We start from the raw sequence: 21689 nt of genomic DNA, 5'->3' as shown, positions 1-21689 counted from the left end.
TATACATATAAATATTTATATCTAATATATAATTAATCCTGAAACGGTACATCAAAACGTACCGATACCGAAATATTTCGTTCCAGTGCCTCGACCAGAATGGTCTCCAGAACGGATTTCAAAACTTTGGTCCAAAGCACCCGAATTCCGAACGCAGAGAAATCCCTCAAATATTTGACATACCTAAATGCCTCAAGGAAATCTCAAAAATTACAACTGCGTCCCCAACCCCAACCTCAAGCCACCCCCCTCTCTCACAAAAATCAATACTCTCTCTCTCCAACCGCCACAATCCCTCTCTCTCCCTCTCTCTCTCTCTCTCTCTCTACGATTCCACAGTCTCCGTCTCCGCCTTTGTTTCTTTGATTCAGGAATTCAATAGTCTACGATTCTTCCGATGCCCTAGCACCTCCAGGGCCGGTGCCACTCACCTCCGGCGGCACCTCCGGTTGGTACGACTATAGGTTTTCTGGTTAAGGATTTCACTAGATTTTCTTAGTGGGGTAAATCTCACAAACTCGATTCGATCGTGAGGGGGCACACTCTTGAATTTAGGGTTTTTGCGGTTCCAGCGAGCGCCATGCCTCCGGCGCGTAGACGCGGAGCGAACAACAAAGGCAAGGACAAGAGCCAGTTGAGTCTGGGTGATCTTGTCCTCGCAAAGGTCAAGGGCTTCCCTGCTTGGCCCGCCAAGGTCTTCATTTTTTTTTCTTCCACGCTTTCTTTATATCTGAATCCTGATTTTTTTCTTAATACTAGCTCTATGAATGTCAGGGTTTTTTTGGCTCTGGATTATTACCTTACTAGATTATTCATTACTATGTTCTTCACCATATGCCCTAATATTTTCATATCATATTCGTTTGTGTTATCCGTTTGACTATAGCCAGTTTGTGTGAAATAGGGTTCTGTGTCCTTGGTAATGGTGCTTTTCTCTTAACGAAAAGAAGAAACCCAGTTGGTGCTGTTGTTTGCCTTTTATTTATAGTTGATAAATTGATGCAATCTAGGCTTTAGAGGGTGTTTTATATATATATATGTATTGACTTATTTGTGTATGTATGCATTTATATATATGTTTATGTGCAAGAATGTATGATGTATATAAGTCCATATTTATTTAATGGATTTACAGATGCCATACATTGTTTGGTTATTTAGCGGTTTGGTCGGTATTTGAGGTAGATTTTATTGATTGTGTTCACAGATTAGCAGACCTGAAGACTGGAAACTGTCACCTGACCCCAAGAAATATTTTGTCGAATTCTTTGGAACACGAGAAATGTAAGTATGCTAAACATTTATGAATGTCTTGAATGGTGCCTGACGTATGCAAGCATTTAAAGCCACTAGTATACTGAGTCAACTCGACAAAGGGATTGGCTTAACCTTGATGGTGGTTGGCACATTAACCCTGATATATTATTGCTTGTAAACTGAACATAACCTACAAACTCATTTCGATCAAACATCACTTTTCTTTATGAGTAAGAAAATTTTATTAGTTGTCAGTAAGGCATAATCTTAATACACAGTGTATACAATAGATGCACCTGGTTAGCAAGAGCAAAAAGATTCAAAAAGAAATCTATGTTTGTTCTAGATGAAATTGTAGGTTATCTATTGTATTATGGGATGGTTATCCAATCCATTTCTCTTTGCATGCGAGTTTCTTATTTGTCTTGTTGGTTAAGTTGACTACCGGTACTATAACTTATTTTGCCCTTTGGCTATTTTTTTCCATTCACAGAGGTTTTGTTGCCCCTCCGGATGTTCAGACCTTCACTAATGAGGTTAAGAGTAAATTATTAGCCCGGTGCCAGGGTAAAACAGTTAAGTGCTTTGCTCAAGCTGTGAAGGAAATCTGTGTGGCATTTGATGAGTTGCAAAAAAAGAAATCAAGTGGTTTGGGAGATCGTACTGATGGATCAGATGTTGGGCCTGAGGCTCCCTCTGCTAATGGGGTAGAAGATGATGGGGGTGAGGTCGACTTAAAGGTTGAGACTAGTAAAATGACATACAAAGGAGAATCACTGAATGAGGCTGTAAGTGATTCTGGCTCGAAGTTGGACCCCTGCTCACAGAGACAAGGTGGAGCTGAAAGTCAAGAAGTAAAGCCATCTGTCTCCTGTCGGGCAAATGATAATTTGTCTCTGATTATGTCTCCTCAGAAAAATAATAGAATATCTGATGGTGCAAAACCAAAGGAAGTGGTAACACCGATGGCCAGTCCAGATAATTCTTTATCTCTAAAGAAAGAAGTGACTGTTGGTAAAAATGTTGAAGATGATACCTTTTGCACCAAGAAACGTGGTGAGGCACAGAAGATATTAACAAATGGTCACAAGTCGAAGAAGATTGGTGCTTCAAAGAAGAGATGTGGGAGTGCAGTTGGACTAAACAAAACTAGCACATCTGCTTTGACATCATTAAAGGGTGACAGTGATGGTCATTCTGTTGATTCCTCTGAATCACTTGAGCGATCAAAAGATGGAGTTAAGGCAAAAACTGACTCTGGTAGAAGCAGGCGTGAGTTTTCTTCAAGCCCGCTTAAAGCAGATTCTGGTATCAATGCAGGAAAAAATTCAAAAGATCTGCTAAAAGCAAAAAAGCATTTCAACGTTGCTGATAAAATGCTGGACTCTGGTGTTGATCCAGATGAGCAGGCCCTGGAAAAACCTTCTGGCAAGGAAAAGAGGGCCCAACATGGACATGGAAAGCCTAACCGTGGAACAATTGATGTTTTACATCCTGCCAAAAAGTCAAAGTGCGAAGATATGGGTGATGTTTCCGCCCACGGAGCACATGCTAGAAGAATTAAGAGTGATTCGCCTAGGCCAAATGCTATTGACAAGAAGGCATTGAAGACACCAGAGTTCAAAGGCTCAACATCATGTGTCAAAGCAGAAACTAATCTGGCTTCCAGAGGCCAAAGTTGTAATTTTGGATCCAGTGCTTCTGCTGATGAGGCTGCACTACCTGTAACAAAGCGTCGACGCCGAGCAATGGAGGCTATGTCCGACTCTGAGACTCTTCCTGCTGATGATATATCAGAGAGAAAATCTGTGTCAGTGAAGAATGATGTATCGTGTTCTAGTAGCATTAAGGTTCCAGGAATTCAACAGCACAAAAAACGGAGAGCTGTTTGCCTTTTTGATGACGATGATGATAATGAGCGCAAAACTCCAGTTCATGGTGGATCTGCTAGAAACATTAGAGCATCTTTGTATGTTTCAGATGCTACCAGGAGCAGTGAAGCACAGAATGATTGTTCTAAAGATGCTCTACATGTCGGAGTTTCTACTGGATTTGAGGATGGCCATTCAAAAGAGTTTTCCTCTGAAGTGCAAAGTGAGTCTTTCTCACCAGCTGAAGGTCAAACTGATGAGAAGATGCCTGAAAAGGAAATTGCTACTCATCTTTCGTGTAGTCCGAGGAAATTATACTCTGAGCAGTTGTCATCAAGGGAATCGAAGGAACAATTGTCATTGAAGGAGGCAAAATCAATGTTGATTTCCCCTAGAAAGTCTCCTCATTCAGGTCCTGTGACCAGACCAGTGGCTGAACAGCAGAAAGTGGCCAAGGCTATGATTAAAGTTTCTGGTACTGTTACTCAGAAGAAGGTTCATGCCGGATCTGCTAAGGGTTTGGGTGTTGTTTCTAATGGCATGAATTCTTCTCAGAATCAAGGAACAACTCAAAGAAACAGACCTTCTTCAGGAGAAAGATCTAAAGCCCCTCCTAAATCAATCTCAAGGATTGGTGAATCTACTGTTTTGATCGATACTTCAGTAGAGTATAATTCTTTGCCCAGTGAAAGGTTTGTTCACTTTTATCTTTTTTTTTCTTCATCTTCCAGATTTAACTGCTTATTGCTTATATTTTTTTTCCTAATTTCAGAATGGAAGCTAGTAGGGAAGATAAAAGTAGTTCTCTGGCTGATTCTAAAACTCCAGAATCATCCATGAAGCATCTTATTGCTGCAGCACAGGCAAAAAGGAGACAAGCTCACACTCAGAACTTCTCTCTTGGAATTTTCAGTTCTTTTGTATCTGCACCTGATGTCCCGGGAAGGAGCCCCAGTCCACCCACAGTGCAGTATCTTTTGACTGGTACTAGCAATGTGCTGCAGGCAGATTTGCAAGGATTACATTATCGCACAAATGTGGCTTCTCCATTAAATCATGGTCACCAATCTCCATTGCGAAATCAACTTGATGTTGAAGAAATTGAGGAAAGAAGAGTTAGTTCAGGGCACAGGACTGCTGGAGGCTCTCTGAGTGGTGGTACTGAAGCAGCTGTGGCTCGTGATGCCTTTGAAGGGATGATAGAGACTTTGTCCAGGACCAAGGAAAGTATTGGACGTGCTACTCGTCTTGCAATTGATTGTGCAAAGTATGGAATTGCTAACGAGGTAGGTTATATAGTATGCTAGTTATAAAAAAAAAGAAGTATGCTTATTTTTTTTTTTATCTTTTTTTATTTGGATCATGCTAAAAGGTGTTTATTGATCTGGATTGTATATTAAGTAAAAAATTTCTTGAACTTGCATTCATTGCACTTTTTTAGGCAATGTCACCATTTTCACAATTCTTCTTGATGAGATGTAGGTTCAAGCAGCTAGAGTCAATATGTTTTTTTTTACTAACGTGGCATTTTTATAATGTGGGCAAAGTTTGATTTGAATTTGAAGGTGCCATTTCTGAATTCAAGTTCTCTTATGGGTCACTTGTTAAACATGTATTCCATGGTTGTTATTGCTTGGATGTGGCTAAACTAATATGAAATTAAAAAACCTGACTTCCTTAGTTCAAACAAGTCACTGTACTATGCGCCTTAACTGTAGTTTCTATATTCTATCTATATTTTTTTCTGACTTATAATGCATATATGGGGAATCTTTAGTTTTGGTTTTGCCTGCCACTGCTTATTCTGGTAATTTTAATTATGTTCAGTTGTTTTTTTTTTCGGCTACTGCTTACAGACTCTAATATGCTTCTTTAACTGGGTGATGCACCTGTGTCTTCCTAGTCTTTTGACATTTGGGCTTCGGCTCAAACAGCAATTATATGGGGTTGGTAGAGATCTAACATTTCAAAATCCTAAAGCAAATGGACAAAACAAGGGAGAAGAAAAATAAGAATAAGAAAAAAGCTCACTCTTAGGGTTTTTGCAACCTGTACTGTTAAGATATGTAGGCTGTGCTGCTTGCTATCCTTGTTTTAATTTTGATGATATAAGGAGCAAGCAGTGGCCTTGTTTTTATGCACGAACTTTGTAAAATATGATAGGCAAATGTTCTGGAGATTATTCAGAGTTGGTGCCATCTAGGCGAAGTTGTAGCCTATTAATTGCTTAGGGTCACTTTCAAGTGAGATGTTTTGTTATTTTACTTTATTTGTTTTGTCTGAGCTTTTTTCTTGACCATGATGCTACCTGTGGAGAATATATTCTTTTTTACCAATATTATTTAGGAAAAAATTTATTTTTTGAACATAATATAATTAGGTATCAATATAACAGCGTTAGGGATGATACCAATAAAAAAAATAACAGCACTAGGGTTTATGTTATTGGATCTTATAGTGCATGGTTGTTGTTCAGGGGTTTTTGCCACCTTATTTGATCTGTACTTATCTTTTTCCTTTTAATCAATGAATGGCATGCTGGAGTGACAGAAAATAAGAACCCATTTATGTTTAGAATGTGTTGGTCTTAATGACAGGATTTTGTGAGTCCCCACATAAGGCCTTTTAATTGGTTCTATGTAGGTCGCTAGGTTAATTATCCAAGAGAATGATAGGTGATAACATTGACTGGAAGAGGTGCTGTGCTTTTAGGCAAGACTTGAAAGTTTGAATTTAACATTATTTGCAGGTAGTGGAACTTCTGATACGGAAGCTGGAAACTGAGGCCAGTTTTCATCGTAAAGTTGACCTGTTCTTTCTTGTAGATTCCATTACCCAATGCTCGCATAGTCAGAAAGGTACATATTCTTTAGAAAGGTCCTCTTTTCCATGATTATTCTCTCTCAATTGTTAGTGAGTGAATCATTGTTTCAAAACAAGATTGTTTAGCTAAGATTGTAAATAATGTGCAGGCATTGCTGGTGCTTCATACATTCCTGCAGTTCAAGCCGCATTGCCACGTCTTCTTGGTTCTGCTGCTCCACCTGGAGCTGTTGCCCGTGAAAATCGTCGTCAGTGTCTCAAGGTAAATTTGCATTTATCTGAACCCTCATGTCGCTTTCAAGTTTAATGAAGCTATATTCTCTATTAGGTTTTGCGGTTGTGGCTTGAGAGGAAAATCTTACCTGAATCTATTCTTCGGCCTTACATGGATGACATTGGGGTTTCAAACGATGATACGTCCGTGGGTCTTTCGCTGAGACGTCCATCACGAGCAGAGCGAGCTGTAGATGATCCATTAAGAGAAATGGAAGGCATGCTGGTTGATGAATATGGCAGGTGTGTAATATATTTGATTTTCATCATTTTATGAACTCTCACTCTCCTTCTCATTTCTTGTCGATTGTATGATTATTAGTCTTTGAATAATGATTGCACATTGTTTGACAAGATTTGTCAGTTATTGCTGCAAGACTATGTCGTCTACCATGGACATGGAGAACAGTTCTGATACCATATTACCTTCCAAATCCAATGAAGAAAAATAACAATTTAGATATATCATCTCTGAAATAATTAGTAGTTCTATATATAACGAAAGAAATAGTTTTACCGATAAAAAAAAAATATTATAAATATTTGTATAAACATACTGGTACCAATTGCCAAATTTAATTCCTTGGAATCTGTCTTTCATCCCTCCGAAAAAAAGTAAGTAATAAGATGGTAAGTAATAGATAAATATGACTTGTCTTCTGTTCCGCATCTTGGTTTGTTATTTTGACTTATAGAGTGCTGTGAAGTTAGTTTAGATAAATAACATTCTGCACTTATTTTGATAAATAACATTTTGTGGCATTGTTGACATGTTTATCTAGTGGTGAAACTGATGGATCTAAATGTGAGCCTACAATAGCGGTTCAACATGAGAAATGATGCAGGCAAACACATTGAAGATTTATGGAATTTCATTGTTTTTTATAAGTAATAGAACTTCATTAAAAAATGCAAAACACACATCCCGGTAGACAATGTGTATACAAGAGAGTCACCTATCTAGATATTTATTGAATTTCATGATAATTGACTTCTATCATTTTTAACCATATCTTGCTATCTTGAATCTTTTATCATTTTTAACCATATCCAAACTAAACTTGTTATAATCGTACATAGAGCGGTTAAGGAAACCTACCCACATGTGCTTATGTGTTGGCGTTGGCCTTCCTAATAACATTTTGTTTTCTCTTGGTTGTTGTATCAGTAATGCTACATTTCAGCTGCCTGGTTTATTATCTTCCCATGTATTTGAAGATGAGGAAGACGATTTTCCAAGCAGTTCAGTTAAGGAAGCTGGTGATGCACTAGTAGTGGATGCCGATGCAGCACATGCATTGGAAGATTCAGAAACACATGCAATTCCTCCAAATGACAGGCGCCATTGCATCTTGGAGGACGTCGATGGTGAACTTGAAATGGAAGACGTTTCAGGACACCTGAAGGACGAAAGGCCCTCATTCATAAATGGATCTCTTAAAATGGATTCACAAGTACAGAGCTCGAATGGGACTTTGGAATTTTCTTGTGGTAATTCCACCGAGCTGCCCCCACTACCGGAGGGCTCTCCACCATTGCCTCTTGATTCTCCTCCTCCACCACCACCTTTGCCTCCTTCACCACCGCCACCACCCCCCCCATTGTCTCCATCACCCCCACCTCCACCGCCTCCCCCATCACAGCCAGCACCTCTTCAGTCACAGTTACCTCCTCCTCCTCCTCCTCCTCCCCCTCCTCCTCTATCACACTCTGGTGCTCCACCATTGTTGGTTGCTCAATCTTCTTTACCAGCCCAGCCTTCATTACTCTCCCAACCCTTTTTACCGCCCCAATCATCAATACAGTCTTCTCCACAGTTGGCATATCAACCACCTGTACCTCATGAATACTGCAGCACTTCTAGTGTAAGACTTTTGCTCATCATTTTCTTCCATTCTCTTGGTTATATTTGTTTGTCTATCTTATCAAATTCTTTTTACTGTATACAGGGCAACCAACTTGTTCAATTGGCTGGCCATGGGGGTCATATTGATAATACACAGAGAAGTGAAATGTTTCCACAGCAGTCATCGTGTTTTACTTCAACAGGAGTCTCCAATTCTCGCGAACCATCTGGATTTAATTCTTCAAGGCAATTAGAATATGGACACAATGATATGTATTTAAATCCACAAATTTCTCAAACCAACCAACAATTTCAACAGGGTGATACCTCTTTTACCCAAAGACCCATACACCCTGCCCCACCTCACAACCAACCCAGTCATTTTTCTTATACAAAACCAACGATTCAGCAACATGCTCAGCATTCATATCACCATCTGTATTCCTTGCCCTCCCTTCCAGATGGCCAGAGGCGATTTGTTGCTGATGAACAATGGAGGATGCCCTCGGGGGATTTCAAAACTGAACATCAGCATGGTGGCTGGATGAATGGAGAGAGAGCTCATTTGGGACCTACCTTTGGCCAGGAAGGTACTCATGCTTATTTTCTTCTGAAGTTTGTGTTTATAGTCCTATCATATGCAAACTTCACATTTCAAATTGAAAAGACTTTCTCTAAACCTTGAAAACAAATTAGTAATTTTATACCTATTTCACACGTTCTTGTTCTGTGTGCTATTTGAGTATGTACATGCTTTATTTCTGATGTGAGAGATAAACATATTTACAAAAGAGTATAATGGTTTTAAAGCACATTCCCATTGCAGGTTATTTTCGGCCGCAGGCAAATAATATTGGTTTTCAGCGTTCAGCACCTAATAATCTACCAGCTGGGGCTCCAATATCAGGTGACTTTCTATTTCTATGAAAATGCTGTCCATTTGTTTCTTTGGAAGCTAACTTGTGAACCATAAAAAAATGCATGGGCATGGCTTGATTTTGGGTTGTACTGTGTCCTATGGACAGGCACAGGAGATTTATTGTTATGCCGTAAGTGCATGGTGCATGTATATTTTATGTGTCAACCATTTGAAATCATCTATTATAGGTTTGGATTCTGGTCCAAACATGTTGATCTTCTTGTAATATTTATTAAGGATAAAGTTAAAAAATCTATTTATTAAGAATCTTGTAACAGTATGAAGATTGTGCTGCTGCCCTCCTCCAAAACAAAAAATAAAAGGACATAATGAACAAAAAGGGAACTTAATTCGCTTCTGTCACGGTAAGAATATTGTTAGTCTCAAAAGAATATTCGATGAGAGAGAGGAAGATAAAGGGAGGAAAGCTGTCGAGTTTGACTTTCGATTTCAGCTTTCATTCTTTGTGTTCCTTCTTTTTTTTTTTTTTTTTTTCTTTTTCTTTTTTTCTTTTTTGAATTGGGAAAGATTTTGCACGGTCATAGTGTTTTTGTATTGTTGAATAGATCAAGAGTCATGCACTTCGTTGCTTGAATTGCATACCACATATGGATAACTTTCCTGTATCCTGTCTTGGTATCCCTGCTAGCTTGCTAATTAGAAATTAGTTTCTATCGCAGACAAAATTGTTCCTAAGTAGGTGTAATCACATGTATACTTTCTGTGTACTTGGGCTATGCCTATTTCTATATCAATAAAGTATCTTCTTACTTATCAAAAAAAAAAAGAAAAAGAAAAATATTTAGGATTTCATTGGCACCAGGTCCTGGCGTTTCCCAGATGTTTCCATGTAGACCTGACATTTCTGCTCTTAATTGCTGGAGGCCAGCTTGATAGCCTCAAGTGAGAACAGCAGTAAGTTCTTGGTTCTTTGCAGCTGTTTTAATTAAGCCAAAATGGTTTATTGCTCTAAATAAAGTGGAAGGTCACCCGTATGCAGTGTGACGTGACAAATCTCTCTTTATATTAATTTTTTTTTTTCTCTTTTAAAATTACATTACCGGGAAATCCTTGTCATATTTTAAATAAACATAGATGACCTTAGTCAGTTATTCTCATAATTTTCTGTTTTAACAGTTAACCAAAAACATTTAGGACTGATCACTTTGTAAATTCCTATACTTGATTCCAGTCCAGTGAATTCAACATGGCTTATAGAAACCTTCTATTATTTTTATTTTTATTTTTTCTTGAAAGTGGTGCCCTTCATTGAGCTAATTTAACTGGGATTCTCTTTCTTCCCCTCTCAGGTGATCAATTTGTCTTCTCTTCTTTTGGTGGCACCACAAGTTGCAATGGTCAATTACATAGTTCCTCAGAGTAAGATTCAGTCTCAGGACAAAATCCATCTACCACTTGATGGCAGTGTTTAGAACTAGTGGAGGCTCTTGGCAGGACTCTGTATATTGTAATTTTTCCTGACAAATGTATCCCGAGAACATTTGCTTCCAAGTGTAGGCCCATGTTTCTGACTTGGTTAGTGCATCTGTTTCTAACTCTTGTAATTATTTGAGTATCTTGTACATAACAATCAATTTCTACACCAAATTTGAGATTCGGTGAATTTAAATTATTTTTCATTTTCGGCATTGCTCTCTGATCTGTTCATCTATTACATACTTTTGTGACATGCTTCTCTGTTTGGATGTGTCGTTCTCAACCCTTGTTCCTTCATTCTACTTGATATATGTTTTTTCTTTTCTTTTTTTTTTTTTTTGGGGGGGCGGGGGAGTTACACCTGCTGTTGGATTACATGGTCTCCCTCCTCCATACTTGCAAAACAATGAGATGATTTGAGATTGAACACTATGTCAGCAGTAAATGTTCAAATCTGTCTTATAAAAAAAAAAAAATGTTCAAATCTTTGTCTCGTATTTTAAATAAAGGTTTGATTTAGATAACATCTAAAGTTAAGCTCATATGGATATGAAGTTAAGCTCCAAAAGTTTTTGTGGTGTGACATTAGCAAAAAGCTACACTTGTCAAAAAACATTAGCAAAAAGCTACGCTTGTTAAAAAACATTAGCAAAATGTTTTTTTTGATTCATAATATCAGCAAAAAGTTCAACAAACTATAAGTTGAACATGACTCGGACACACACATATCCATTTGTGGGTTTGCATTTTCTAACCGGTAATGGTGGGTTGCATGAGAGCTGTAACCCTATAGAATCCCAAAATTCTTCCCTCCCATTAAATTGTGGACTCCTATTCTCCCTCTCTTTTAAAGTGGGGTGGGCATTTGTTGGCTACAAAGGCCAGCGGCAGGTTTTCCCTGGCTGCAGTTCCTCTACAAGCAATCAATTGCTGAATTTCTATTGTATAATTTCTAATCTTTAATGCTTAGAAGGTGTGGTATTGCTCATTTATATTTGAAGTTCTTGTCCCTATCTTGCACCAGCAGGTTTGTAAGCAGGATTATGCTTGTTCTGCCTGACCAGGCCTGCTTAACTTGTCTTCTTTCATGTTTAAAGTTGTGTTGAGGCCGCTGTTAGTTCAAGAAGTTAAGCAAGACTTTTTTAGGTGGGGCCTCTGTCATGAATGTTGTTGTGAGAGGATTGTGGTATCATTCCAGCCTTCACAGATAGAAATGTGTTACATGAGTGGGGGTTATGGTCTTTACTTAAGTGTTATTCGAGTCTTGTTTAGTTCATAGGTTTTTATGTGGGCTTTTCACTGAGTCTAGTCATCAAATAGGAGTTAATCCAATTGGGACAAGGTTAAGTTAAATTGTGTGCATACATATCATAGGAAATTGAGGAAATTAGAGTTGACTAATTGGTATTGAGTAATTTGGTTGTTGGAGGTATGCATGACCTTGGGTGATTTTCTGTGTCTTTCTTCTCTTTTCCTCTGTTACTGTTTAATTGACTGTGCACTGCATTGTCATAGCTTGCCGATTCATCTTTCTTGCAATGCATTGATCCTTGTTTTTTTCATTATACTTTTGACATCTATAAGTATTTTCCTTAGATTTTGGATAAAATTATACTTTTTCCTTTAACATTTTAGCTGGGAAATAACTCATCAGTACAACCTGCTTCTTTGTTTTTGATAGGTAGCACAAAACCTGTTACTTTAAGAGATTTTCCCTCTTGCTTTTACTTCCCATCCTTTCGTTTGTAGGAAATACACAGTTATGAAAAAGTGGAGTTTTGAAAACTCTGATTATAAATGAGATGGAGAGGGTTATGGCATGCATGGGTAATGAGATGAGATAAGAATTCTGTGAATAGTAGTGAATGGTTTGAGTTAAGATGTTTTATTGGGTTTTGGGAAAGGAGAGAGAAAAAGTTGAATAAAAATATTATAAAGTTAAAAAATTATTTGAATACAATTTTTAATATTATTTTTGTTTTGAAATTTGAAAAAGTTGTATTTGTTTTATTTTATTTTGTTCGGAAGTTTGGGAAAGTTGTAATGATTAAGTAATGATTAGATGAAAAAGTTGAAGATTTGAAATTGAAGTGTTTTGTGTTTAATTGATGTTTGGGAAGGAAATTATGAAAAGTTTTGAGATGAGATGAGAAAGTCTCCACCTTTATTCCAAGCAATTTAGTTGGCAGCTCAAGGTGAATGGAACAGTGTTGTTAAAAGTGCGTTTAAGCGCAAAGCATCAAGGGTTAAGCGCTTCACTTAATAGAAGTGAAGTGCATTTTGAACATCGCAATTTAAGCGTGTTTTTTGCACTTTTAGCTGTGAGCTTTAAGCTAAAAAAGCACGCTTTGTTACATACTAATGAAAAAAAGAATTTCTTTCAGTTCTTTTTTTTTTTTTTGGATACGTAAGAAGTAAATTATATTGATATGAATGAAATAGGCATAGCCCATGTACACAGGAAGTATACAGAAGAACACCTAAATACATTCTAAATTAAAGACAAAAAGTCATGAACATTGTTTCCATAAAGTACAATGGCTGAAAACCAAAGCATTAAAGTGTGCATAAAAAAGTTCTGAAATTCTGCCATAGTGCGTTCCCTATCTTCAAAGCATCGCTCATTTCGTTCCAACCAAGTACACCACATGATACACAACGGGATCATCTTCCACACTTTTGCCACTTGAGTACAGCCTTGAATTTCCTTCCAGCAGGCCAATAAATCCACTACTCTCAATGGCGTCACCTAGGCAACATCCACCCTTTTGAAAATCTCATTCCATAGCCCCCTTGTCACCAAACAATGCAAGAGTAGATGATCCACGGATTCTCTCTTCTTTTTACACAAATAGCACCAATCCATGACAATGAGTCCCCTTTTTTTTAGATTGTCCATGGTCAAAATCTTCCTAAGAGCAGCAGTCCATACAAAGAAAGCTACCTTGAAAGGCACACGAGACCTCCAAATCCTCTTCTAAGGGAATGAAACTTGGTCTTGCTTTCTAGATCTTGTAGTATCCTCTAACTATACATTTCTTGCTACCATTGGCCCTCTACTATATCGCATCCTCTTGCGGCTTAGTGTTCCCCAGGGAGTATAGTAACCTCTAACTATACATTTCTTGCTACCATTGGCCCTCTACTGTATCGTATCTTCCTGCAGCGTAGTGTTCCCAGTCACGAATGTCCTCATTGAAGAGAACATTCCACTAGTAAGAGCCATGGGAAAAAACCCGCATCTTTGCCACTAAAGCCTCACAGTTAGTTGCAATACGATACAAAGCTGGAAATGCCTGTGAAGAGCGCAATCACCGCACCAAACATCATGCCAAAACTTGACTCATGTCCCCTCACCCACCACAAACCGGATTTGATCCTCGAAACTCTGCCATCCCTTCTGAATAAATTTCCAAAGACCCCCATATCCCACCCTCACTACATTAGAACACCAACCCCCCCAGGCACTTCCATATCTAGCATTAATAATCTCCTTCCATAGCGAGTCTTCCTCTAAATGATACCTCCATAACCATTTTCCCAACAAAGCTTTATTGAAAGTCCTCAAATTGCAAACACCCAAGCCCCCATAAGGTATTGGGGAACAAACTTTGCTCCAATTAACAAGGGGAAATTTCGTTTCCTCCCCTATTCCTCCCCACAAGAAAGTTCGATATAATTTTTCAATCCTATTCGCCACCCCTGGAGGCAATGGAATTGGAGAAAGAAAATAGGTGGGAAGATTAGTTAAAGTACTCCTAATCAAAGTGAGTCTCCCCCCTTTCGATAAATACAACCGTTTCCAACCAGCAAGCCTTTTCTCTATTTTTTCCACAACCCGGTCCCAAATAGCTATTTTTCAAGGTTCACCTTAAGCCTCGACGCTGCTGCAAACCATAACAACATTGCACGCAGCACTTGAATTTGCCCATGATCCGCTTCACACAAGAGAAGAGTGTCATCTACAAATAAGAGGTGTGAGAGCGAAATAGATCCATTAGAGCCATTACCCACCGAGAAACCAGACATGAACCCTCCTCCAACAGCCGCCTTCACCAACTGCCCAAGTGCTTCCATAACAATAACAAATAGAAGTGGAGACAGAGGGTTGCCTTGTCTCAAACCATGTGAGCTGTTAAAAAAACCAGTTGGAGTACCATTTACTAACATTGAAAAGTGTGTGGTAGAGACACAATGTCGAATCTAGGAAATCCACACCTCCCCAACAAGTAAAAGAGAAAATCCCAGTTCACATGGTCATAAGCCTTTTCCTTAGAATACCTGGCACACCTTCCCGCAACCGATAATCTATGCATTCGTTGGCAATAAGAACCAAGTCAAGAATTTGTCTCCCCTGAATAAATGCATTTTGTGGCTTCTAGAACTGGGCTAAGCCGGTTAGCAAGAAATAATATGTTCTTTCAGTTCTTAAGCATGTGACTCTATAGCGAGGCACCAAAAGCAATAAACATATTTTTTTTTGATAAGTAAACAGTAATATTAATAAGAATAGGCATAGCCCAAGTACACGAGAAGATATACAAGAGATAAAACCTATCTAAATCGTACTAGTAAAACCTATCCAAAAGTAATAAACATATGCACATGGTTTAATGAAATAAACTGGATGATTTTACACTCTAGGATTGCATTGTATTGAGTATTTTTTATTATACGCCAACATTTTTTGTGTTCTCTTGGGCATTGCCTTTTGGATGTAATTCGATTTTTTTTCCAACTATATTCTTATATTTTGACCATGGCTATCAAATATCATGGTTGTGTATATTTTTTATGTCACAATTGAACTATATATATATATACACATTTATAAGAAAATAAAATTTTATTGAAACTAGTAAACAGGCATTGCCCAAATACACAAGGAGCATACATAAGAGTACAACTATTACACATTAGGAGATAGAGAATGATACAAGAGAGTCATGAAGAGTATATAAATTTTTATGTTTGAATTTTATATAATTAGGTGATCACTTTGTTATCATGTTGCATAATACTCTAATAAAGGAGTGAATATGGTAAATATATTATTATATTGCCTCTTTAAAACCTTTTTTTTATTGTATTTTATCATTAAGAAAATGTGCACTTTACTTCGCTTAGGCGTGCACTTTGCGCCTAGGCTCTAGGTGGTTTATGCGCTTAAGTGCACCTGACACTTTAAACAACACTGGGATGGTATCAAATTTTGATTCTATAGCTGTGGAGGAGGCCAAGTGGATGGAAAGGGAGTTCGAGGAGACTGAGGTCCTTGAGGTGTTGATATCTCAACAAGGCTCCAGGTCAAGATGGGTTCTCTTTAGCCCTTTTTCAGACCTGCTGGGAGGAAGTTGGCTTGATTAATGTCTTTGGGGAGATCTACAAGCAAGGGAACTCTGAAAAAAATCCTCAATGCCACCTTCACAACCCTCATCTTGAAGAAAGTTGGGGCTGTGAAAATCAAGGATTTTCAGCCTATTAGTCTTGTTGGAGTTGTTTACAAGCTTATCTTCAAAGTTCTAGTTGATCTAATAAATATAGTGCTGGGAAAGGTTATAATTCATACAAAATTTGTCTTTATTAGGGAGAGACAGATCCTTGACCCAGTCATCGCTAGTGAGTGCCTTGACGGTAGACTTCCATTTTTGGTATTGGGAGTGCTTCATAAGGTGGACCTAGAAAAGGCATTCGATCACATCAATTGGGCCTTTTTGTTATTCCTATTATGGAGATGTGGTTTTGGAGAAAAATGGGTTGGATGGATAGTGCATTGCATCTCTCCATTGCGTTTCTTTTTTGTGCTTGTGAATGGGTCACCCCTTCAGTTTTTTTAGTAGCCCATGGCTTTGAGGCAGAGGGACCCTTTATCTCTGCTATTGTTTATAGTTATCATGGAGTCCCTGAGCAGAATATTGGCAGCTGCTGTGGGTTGTGGTTTGCTGTCAAGTTTCTTGTTGAGCTATGGGAGCCCTAATGGGTGTAAGTTTGACACCTCTTTGATGTGGATGGTAATTTGATTTTCTGTGAGGCATTTTTGCCGCTTACAATGTTTTTTCCTTCCTTTTGAAGTTGTTTCAATTTTGAAGACTAATCTAGCCAAATGTATATTGTTTCCTATAGGACATTGCAAATATAGGCAGTTTGGCCAACATTCTTTGGTGTAGAGTGGCAGCCTTACCTATGAAATACTTGGGACCAACTTTGGGGCACCATATAAAGCCAGAAAAAGTTAAGATGACATGCTGTTGAAGATGAAGCATAGATTGGATAAATGGATGGATGTGGCTCTTACCTGTTGAAAGGTGGCCTGCTTACCTTGATCAAAAGGACTGTATTTGCTCTATCCAGTTATTATTTGTCATTGTTCCCTATCCCACTGAGCTTGGCAAATCACGTAGAGAAGCTTTGGTGGGATTTCTTGTGGCGTGGTAATGGGAAAGTAGCCAAGTTTCATCTTTTTGGTTGGATTAAGATTCACACCGGTTCCCACAGGAGGGTTGGGAGTTGGAGTCTTTTTGGTGTTTAATTGCACCCTACCAGGAAAATGGCTAAGACACTTTGCTGTGGAAAGGTGGAAGTTATTGTATGGTAGTGTGTGGGGTGGATGCTCTCTCATGAAGATGGAGGGTCTTGAGATCGTGGGGCATGGAAATTCACAAGGAAGTGGTGGAGGGAAGTTCTTGTCACACTAGATTTGTGGTGGGAGATGGTGCCAAGATTAAATTTTGGTATGATTTGTGGTGATGAGATATGGCTCTAAAGGAAACTTTGTGATGTGTACACCATTGCACGCTGTAGGGATGCTTCTGTGGACCAGATATATTGAGTGCTTTTGCTCAATGGAATATTAACTTAATCAGAGGGGCCTGTGATTGGGAGATGGATACCTTACTCCCAGTCTTTAATCTGCTATATTCCTGTAGCTTGAGAGAGGAGTTGACCAGCTTCACTGTGCTCCTGCCAAGAGAGGGATGTTTAATGCCTGGTCTTTCTATAATGCATTATCATGAAAACAATTGCTTTCCTCCAGACTAAGGTTCCCACAAGTGTTGCCTTTTTTGCTTGGACAGCCTCTCAATGCAAGATTCTCTCCGTTGGACAAAAGGACACATTGTAGCGATTGATTTGTGCTACATATATAAGTGGAGTGGGGAGTCCATGGATCATCATTTCCATTGTGAGATTGCTAGTGCTCTGTGGAGCTTAGATCATGCCTAGAAGAATATGGATCTTTGGTACTCTTGGACAGGGTTAGGTGGCATCCCATAAATTGCAGCGGTGTCGAAAATGGTTCCTACTTGTCTCCTATGGTGTATTTAGAGGGAAAGGAACAATAGAAGTTGAAGATCGTGAATGGACTTTTGAAAAGCTTAAAACTTTCTTCAACATTCTCTTCTTTTGGGCAGCTTACATAGATTTTAATGGCCTTAATTTTTCTGATTTTCTTGTATCTGTTTAGGTGAATTTGTTGTCCTTATTCTGTGCACTCGGTTGCACCTTTTGGCCCTTTCGATGAAGTCTTAGTACTTCTCAAAAAATAAATAAGCCTACAAAGTATGAACATGTTATCCTAAATCTCATGCCTTTGAGCTGCAAAGTTTTTAGAACATAGCAAGCATACAAGCATTCATAGACAGGTTATCAGATCCATCCTGTTCAAATTTATTGGGAAGTTTATGTCTAGGATAGCACCTAGGAGATCAGAAGCAAGCAAAAGGATTTCCATAAATTCTGAAGGATGGTTTAGAACATTTTCAATGGGCTTAAGTAGTGTTGGAAATCCCATATTCCTCTGTTTTGGGCTACATATATGAAATGCAAGGTATTTTGCAAATTTAACCTTATCAAGCGTTAAAAACAGCACTCTTAGAGCACAAAGTGCCAAGAAAAGGGCTATCTTAACGGCACAGTTAAACTGCAGTTAAAGCACATTCCTTCTGGTGAAGTGCCCTGCCCCGAAATGTGCTTTTTCTTATTTTCCACAATAGGGGTGAGGATAGTATCCCTGGGGATTGTTTTACTTGCTATTTTACTGCTTTTTGATATTTTATTTTCTGGTATACCATGTAGCAAGATGTGTTTTATTTTGATATTGCTTTCTTGGTTGGTTTTTATCTTGTGTATTGCATACACAAATATATTTTCTAAGAAGAAGACGATAGTTGATATTGTTATATTTAAATGCCATATAACTAGATGATTGCCTTGCCATTTGATGGTGATTATAATTAAGGAAATAACCCCTAGGGGTTGGCTCAAGTTTTAAGGGCCTTGTTCTTGGGGGTTTGGTCCCCCATGTCTAAGGTTCAAACCCTTGTGTGTAAACAATTTCTAAGGGAGCGAAGCCGATGATTTAACTGATCTGTGTGGTGTGCATGCATTATACACATCCGGGGTTTCATTGGTTTAAAAGCTTGTTGCATTTGCACTGTTTCTGGGATTCTCGACATTAAAAAAAAATTATTATCTAGAAATTTATTAAATTTAATTAGGATATGGACCCACCATCTTGTGCAATGGTGAAGCTTTCTAACCACTTGAGCATCAGGCTAAGATCAGCCACTCCCTTCAGCTTCAGTTACCTGTGTTGACCATTTTGATTGCTTTTTTTTTCCTCTCTCTCTCTCTCTCTCTCTCTCTCTCTTGTTAACTTATATTATGAATTTTTCTTTTGGAAATGTTGATACATGTTATTTGAGAAAAGTGAACATCAGGTAGACATTTGTGCTTTGCACCCTGGACTTCATGATGCCTTTCATTGCACTTAGGTGCACCTTGAGCGACAAATTTTTTTTTGTGGCTAATAAAGGGTGGTGACATTTATAAAAAGAATTTAAACCCAGAGCTACAGGATTGCATCTACTGGGACGATTATCATCTGGAGCAAGATCTTGAAATGGATTGAAACTGTGGTTCTAGTATTAAATAGAAGTTTTAAAGCTGTTCCTTATGTTACATGTGCTTGTGTTTGTTTTTTTAAATTTTTGTGTGGTTGGTTAATCTTTATGGGGATTTTTAAAGGAGTTGGAATGTTGTAATTGTAACAGTTGAATAGAAGCTTAGAACTGTGTCTTCGGCTGTATTTACCATATTTTTGGTCTGGCATTTCATGGCCACAGTTATAATTTGGATGAAGATCCTGAGGGGATTAAAATCATCAGTAATTCTTAGAGTTTGATGGAAGGACAGAGTTGTCTCTTTGCTTCAATTTCCTAGCATTATAATTTGTTGATGGAGAGTTTTCTTGTTGGTCTATTTTTTCTTGGTTGGTATAGCTGTGCTCCCTTCTCTCCTCTCCTATCTTCTTCTCTTCTCTTAGCGTAATGTCTTGAAGCTATTTTGATACAATCTTGCTATTTGGTTAATCCATGTTTCATACCTCTCTTTCACATCTAACTTTGCTTCAATTTGAATTGGATACAGACATCCTTGTACCCTTAAATTTACCAATTGCAAACTCTATTTTTGTATCTGATTTAAGATAAAGATGTATGGCACAGTTGTGGAACTTAGATATCGTGAAGGATCCTAATTCATCCTTATAAGCGTTTGTCCATGGGAGTTTAGCGGGGGATTGTTGTCTATATGACCGACGGACTGTAATTTTCATGCATCTATGATATATGCTTGAAATATGGTCCACTTGGAGTCTATGAAAAGTAAAAAGAACACTGAATAAAAAATAATGGAATACTGTGATTAGATAATGATGGTGTGTTTTATGCTTTGTCTTTTGTCTTTCACTGAAGTGCATTGTTAAGTTCGGAATACATGGTAACGAAATATCACATTGTTACAGGTTATGCCCACCAGTTTATGGGGTTTTTGGGTCTGGTCACCCTTCAACTAATTAAAGTTGTACATCATGGCAGGTGTAACTACTGCAAAATTTTGAGGTAAATATTTGACGTAGATTTTGGACAGGACAATTCTAATAATTATCTGCTATATGAGTACATGACTTCTTTTGCAAGACTACTTCTACCAGTTCTCTTATGCTCATCATGGTTGGTGCCTTCGTTTGCCATGCCTTTTGATTTTGTGGTTTATATGTGATCTGCTTCGTTCTGTCACACTCAGCTGAGTATATTTTCTGACAATTGAGTTCGATAAATTCCTGCTCTATATTATTATACCCAGAACGTTACACAAAAAATGGTTGTTGATTGCTGGGCTATTCACTTCTTTTTATGCTGTCTTCTTTCACAAAAATATTCTTTACTGGGCCATTAACTTCTGGTGTTTTCTCTAAAGAAATTATCTTTACCATGCCTCAAGTCTCGTACAAATAAATCTTTCACGGACTGATTTTTTTGTTTTTGTTATTGTTTTCTATAATCGGTGAAACACTTTGCATTAAATGAATTTAGTTGATTTTGCAATACCAACCGTGGGGTTCAATGTGGAAAATTTTGGTCAATACCTCTGTTCTGTGCTACGTTGAGATTGGCCCTTTTTTTTTAATATTTATTTATTATTAGTTTTTTTTAAAGGAATAACATTGGGTTATGATAAATTTTGGGTCTAATGGGGTGGCAAAAAAAGTAATATATTTTTTAGAATTTTAATTTCATTATTCGAAATAAGAAAATATAGCTTTGCATGTGGCAATCCTGGTGTCCCCCCACGTGTTCTTTGTTAATTAGGACCGACAAATGATACGGCTTGATCCCAAAAAAAAAAAAAAAAAAAGAAAAAAAGCCGAAGAAGGTACAAGTCAACTATTGGGCGGGTAATGGATCAAATTTTCTTCAAATGTTCGCATGCATTTGGAATTTCCATTTTTAAACTGACGTTTCTCTTGGATGGCCTTTTTCATTTAGTAAGCTTCGTAAGCCTGTGCTTCTACAGATAGTGGGAGGTGTTGGGTGGTTCTCAAATGCCTCTGTGAGTGAGATAGCTGGCCCCGGACCTTTAGACAATTGAGGTATTTGTACGCTTTTACTGCTACTTTTGTAACTTCTGCAGTCTCTTAGCAGAGAGAGTTCTGTTGTTACTCACAATATATCATGTAAATACACTGTTTATTATGAGATTAAAAAAAAAAATAGTAGCCTTAAAAATACTAAACATTTTTGAGTACTAAATGATGCGTCAAGCTTTTATTTAGATTATCATGTGTTGATGTGTAACGCGTCAATAAACTCGCTTTGTATATTTTCAAGATAAATATTGAGGATGCCTTCTCCTTGTGGCTAAATTTGATTTGTAAAGAGAATTTAATTTTAAACCTGTTTTGATGGGTTCTCTCTATTACGTG

General features: G+C 38.0%; 1 protein-coding gene across 5 annotated transcripts; it reads left to right on the top strand.

Annotated features, from left to right (window-relative positions):
• Nucleotides 1-217: 217 nt before the first annotated feature.
• Nucleotides 218-21629, top strand: LOC122310578 (ENHANCER OF AG-4 protein 2-like). Of its 5 annotated transcripts, none has more exons than XR_006242642.1 (13): nt 218-694; nt 1208-1284; nt 1751-3820; nt 3901-4414; nt 5878-5986; nt 6101-6213; nt 6280-6467; nt 7393-8089; nt 8174-8660; nt 8897-8977; nt 10300-10525; nt 20229-20325; nt 21281-21629. XR_006242642.1 is itself a non-coding variant. In XM_043124568.1 (11 exons), the coding sequence occupies exons 1-11, from the start codon at nt 581-583 to the stop codon at nt 10371-10373; spliced, it is 4524 nt and encodes a 1507-aa protein (XP_042980502.1). In that variant the 5' UTR covers nt 218-580; the 3' UTR covers nt 10374-10638. The 5 variants fall into 5 exon arrangements, 1 of the variants encoding a protein (XP_042980502.1); XR_006242644.1 differs by adding an exon at nt 9813-9904 and having other exon boundaries at nt 219-694; nt 20229-21499; XR_006242641.1 differs by having other exon boundaries at nt 20229-21499.
• Nucleotides 21630-21689: the final 60 nt, after the last annotated feature.

Source organism: Carya illinoinensis, chromosome 5 (genome assembly GCF_018687715.1).
Source record: "Carya illinoinensis cultivar Pawnee chromosome 5, C.illinoinensisPawnee_v1, whole genome shotgun sequence".
Classification (NCBI taxonomy): domain Eukaryota; kingdom Viridiplantae; phylum Streptophyta; class Magnoliopsida; order Fagales; family Juglandaceae; genus Carya; species Carya illinoinensis.
The sequence above is the reverse complement of the archived record's forward strand: the minus strand, read 5'-3'. Positions and strand labels throughout refer to the sequence as shown.

Bases quoted from the DNA above. Each gene is read 5' to 3' on its own strand.
- LOC122310578 (XM_043124568.1), top strand. From the start codon at position 581: ATGCCTCCGGCGCGTAGACGCGGAGCGAACAACAAAGGCAAGGACAAG. The intron at 695-1,207 runs GTCTTCATTTTT...TTGTGTTCACAG, and splicing joins TCCCTGCTTGGCCCGCCAAG to ATTAGCAGACCTGAAGACTG. The intron at 1,285-1,750 runs GTAAGTATGCTA...TTCCATTCACAG, and splicing joins TTCTTTGGAACACGAGAAAT to AGGTTTTGTTGCCCCTCCGG.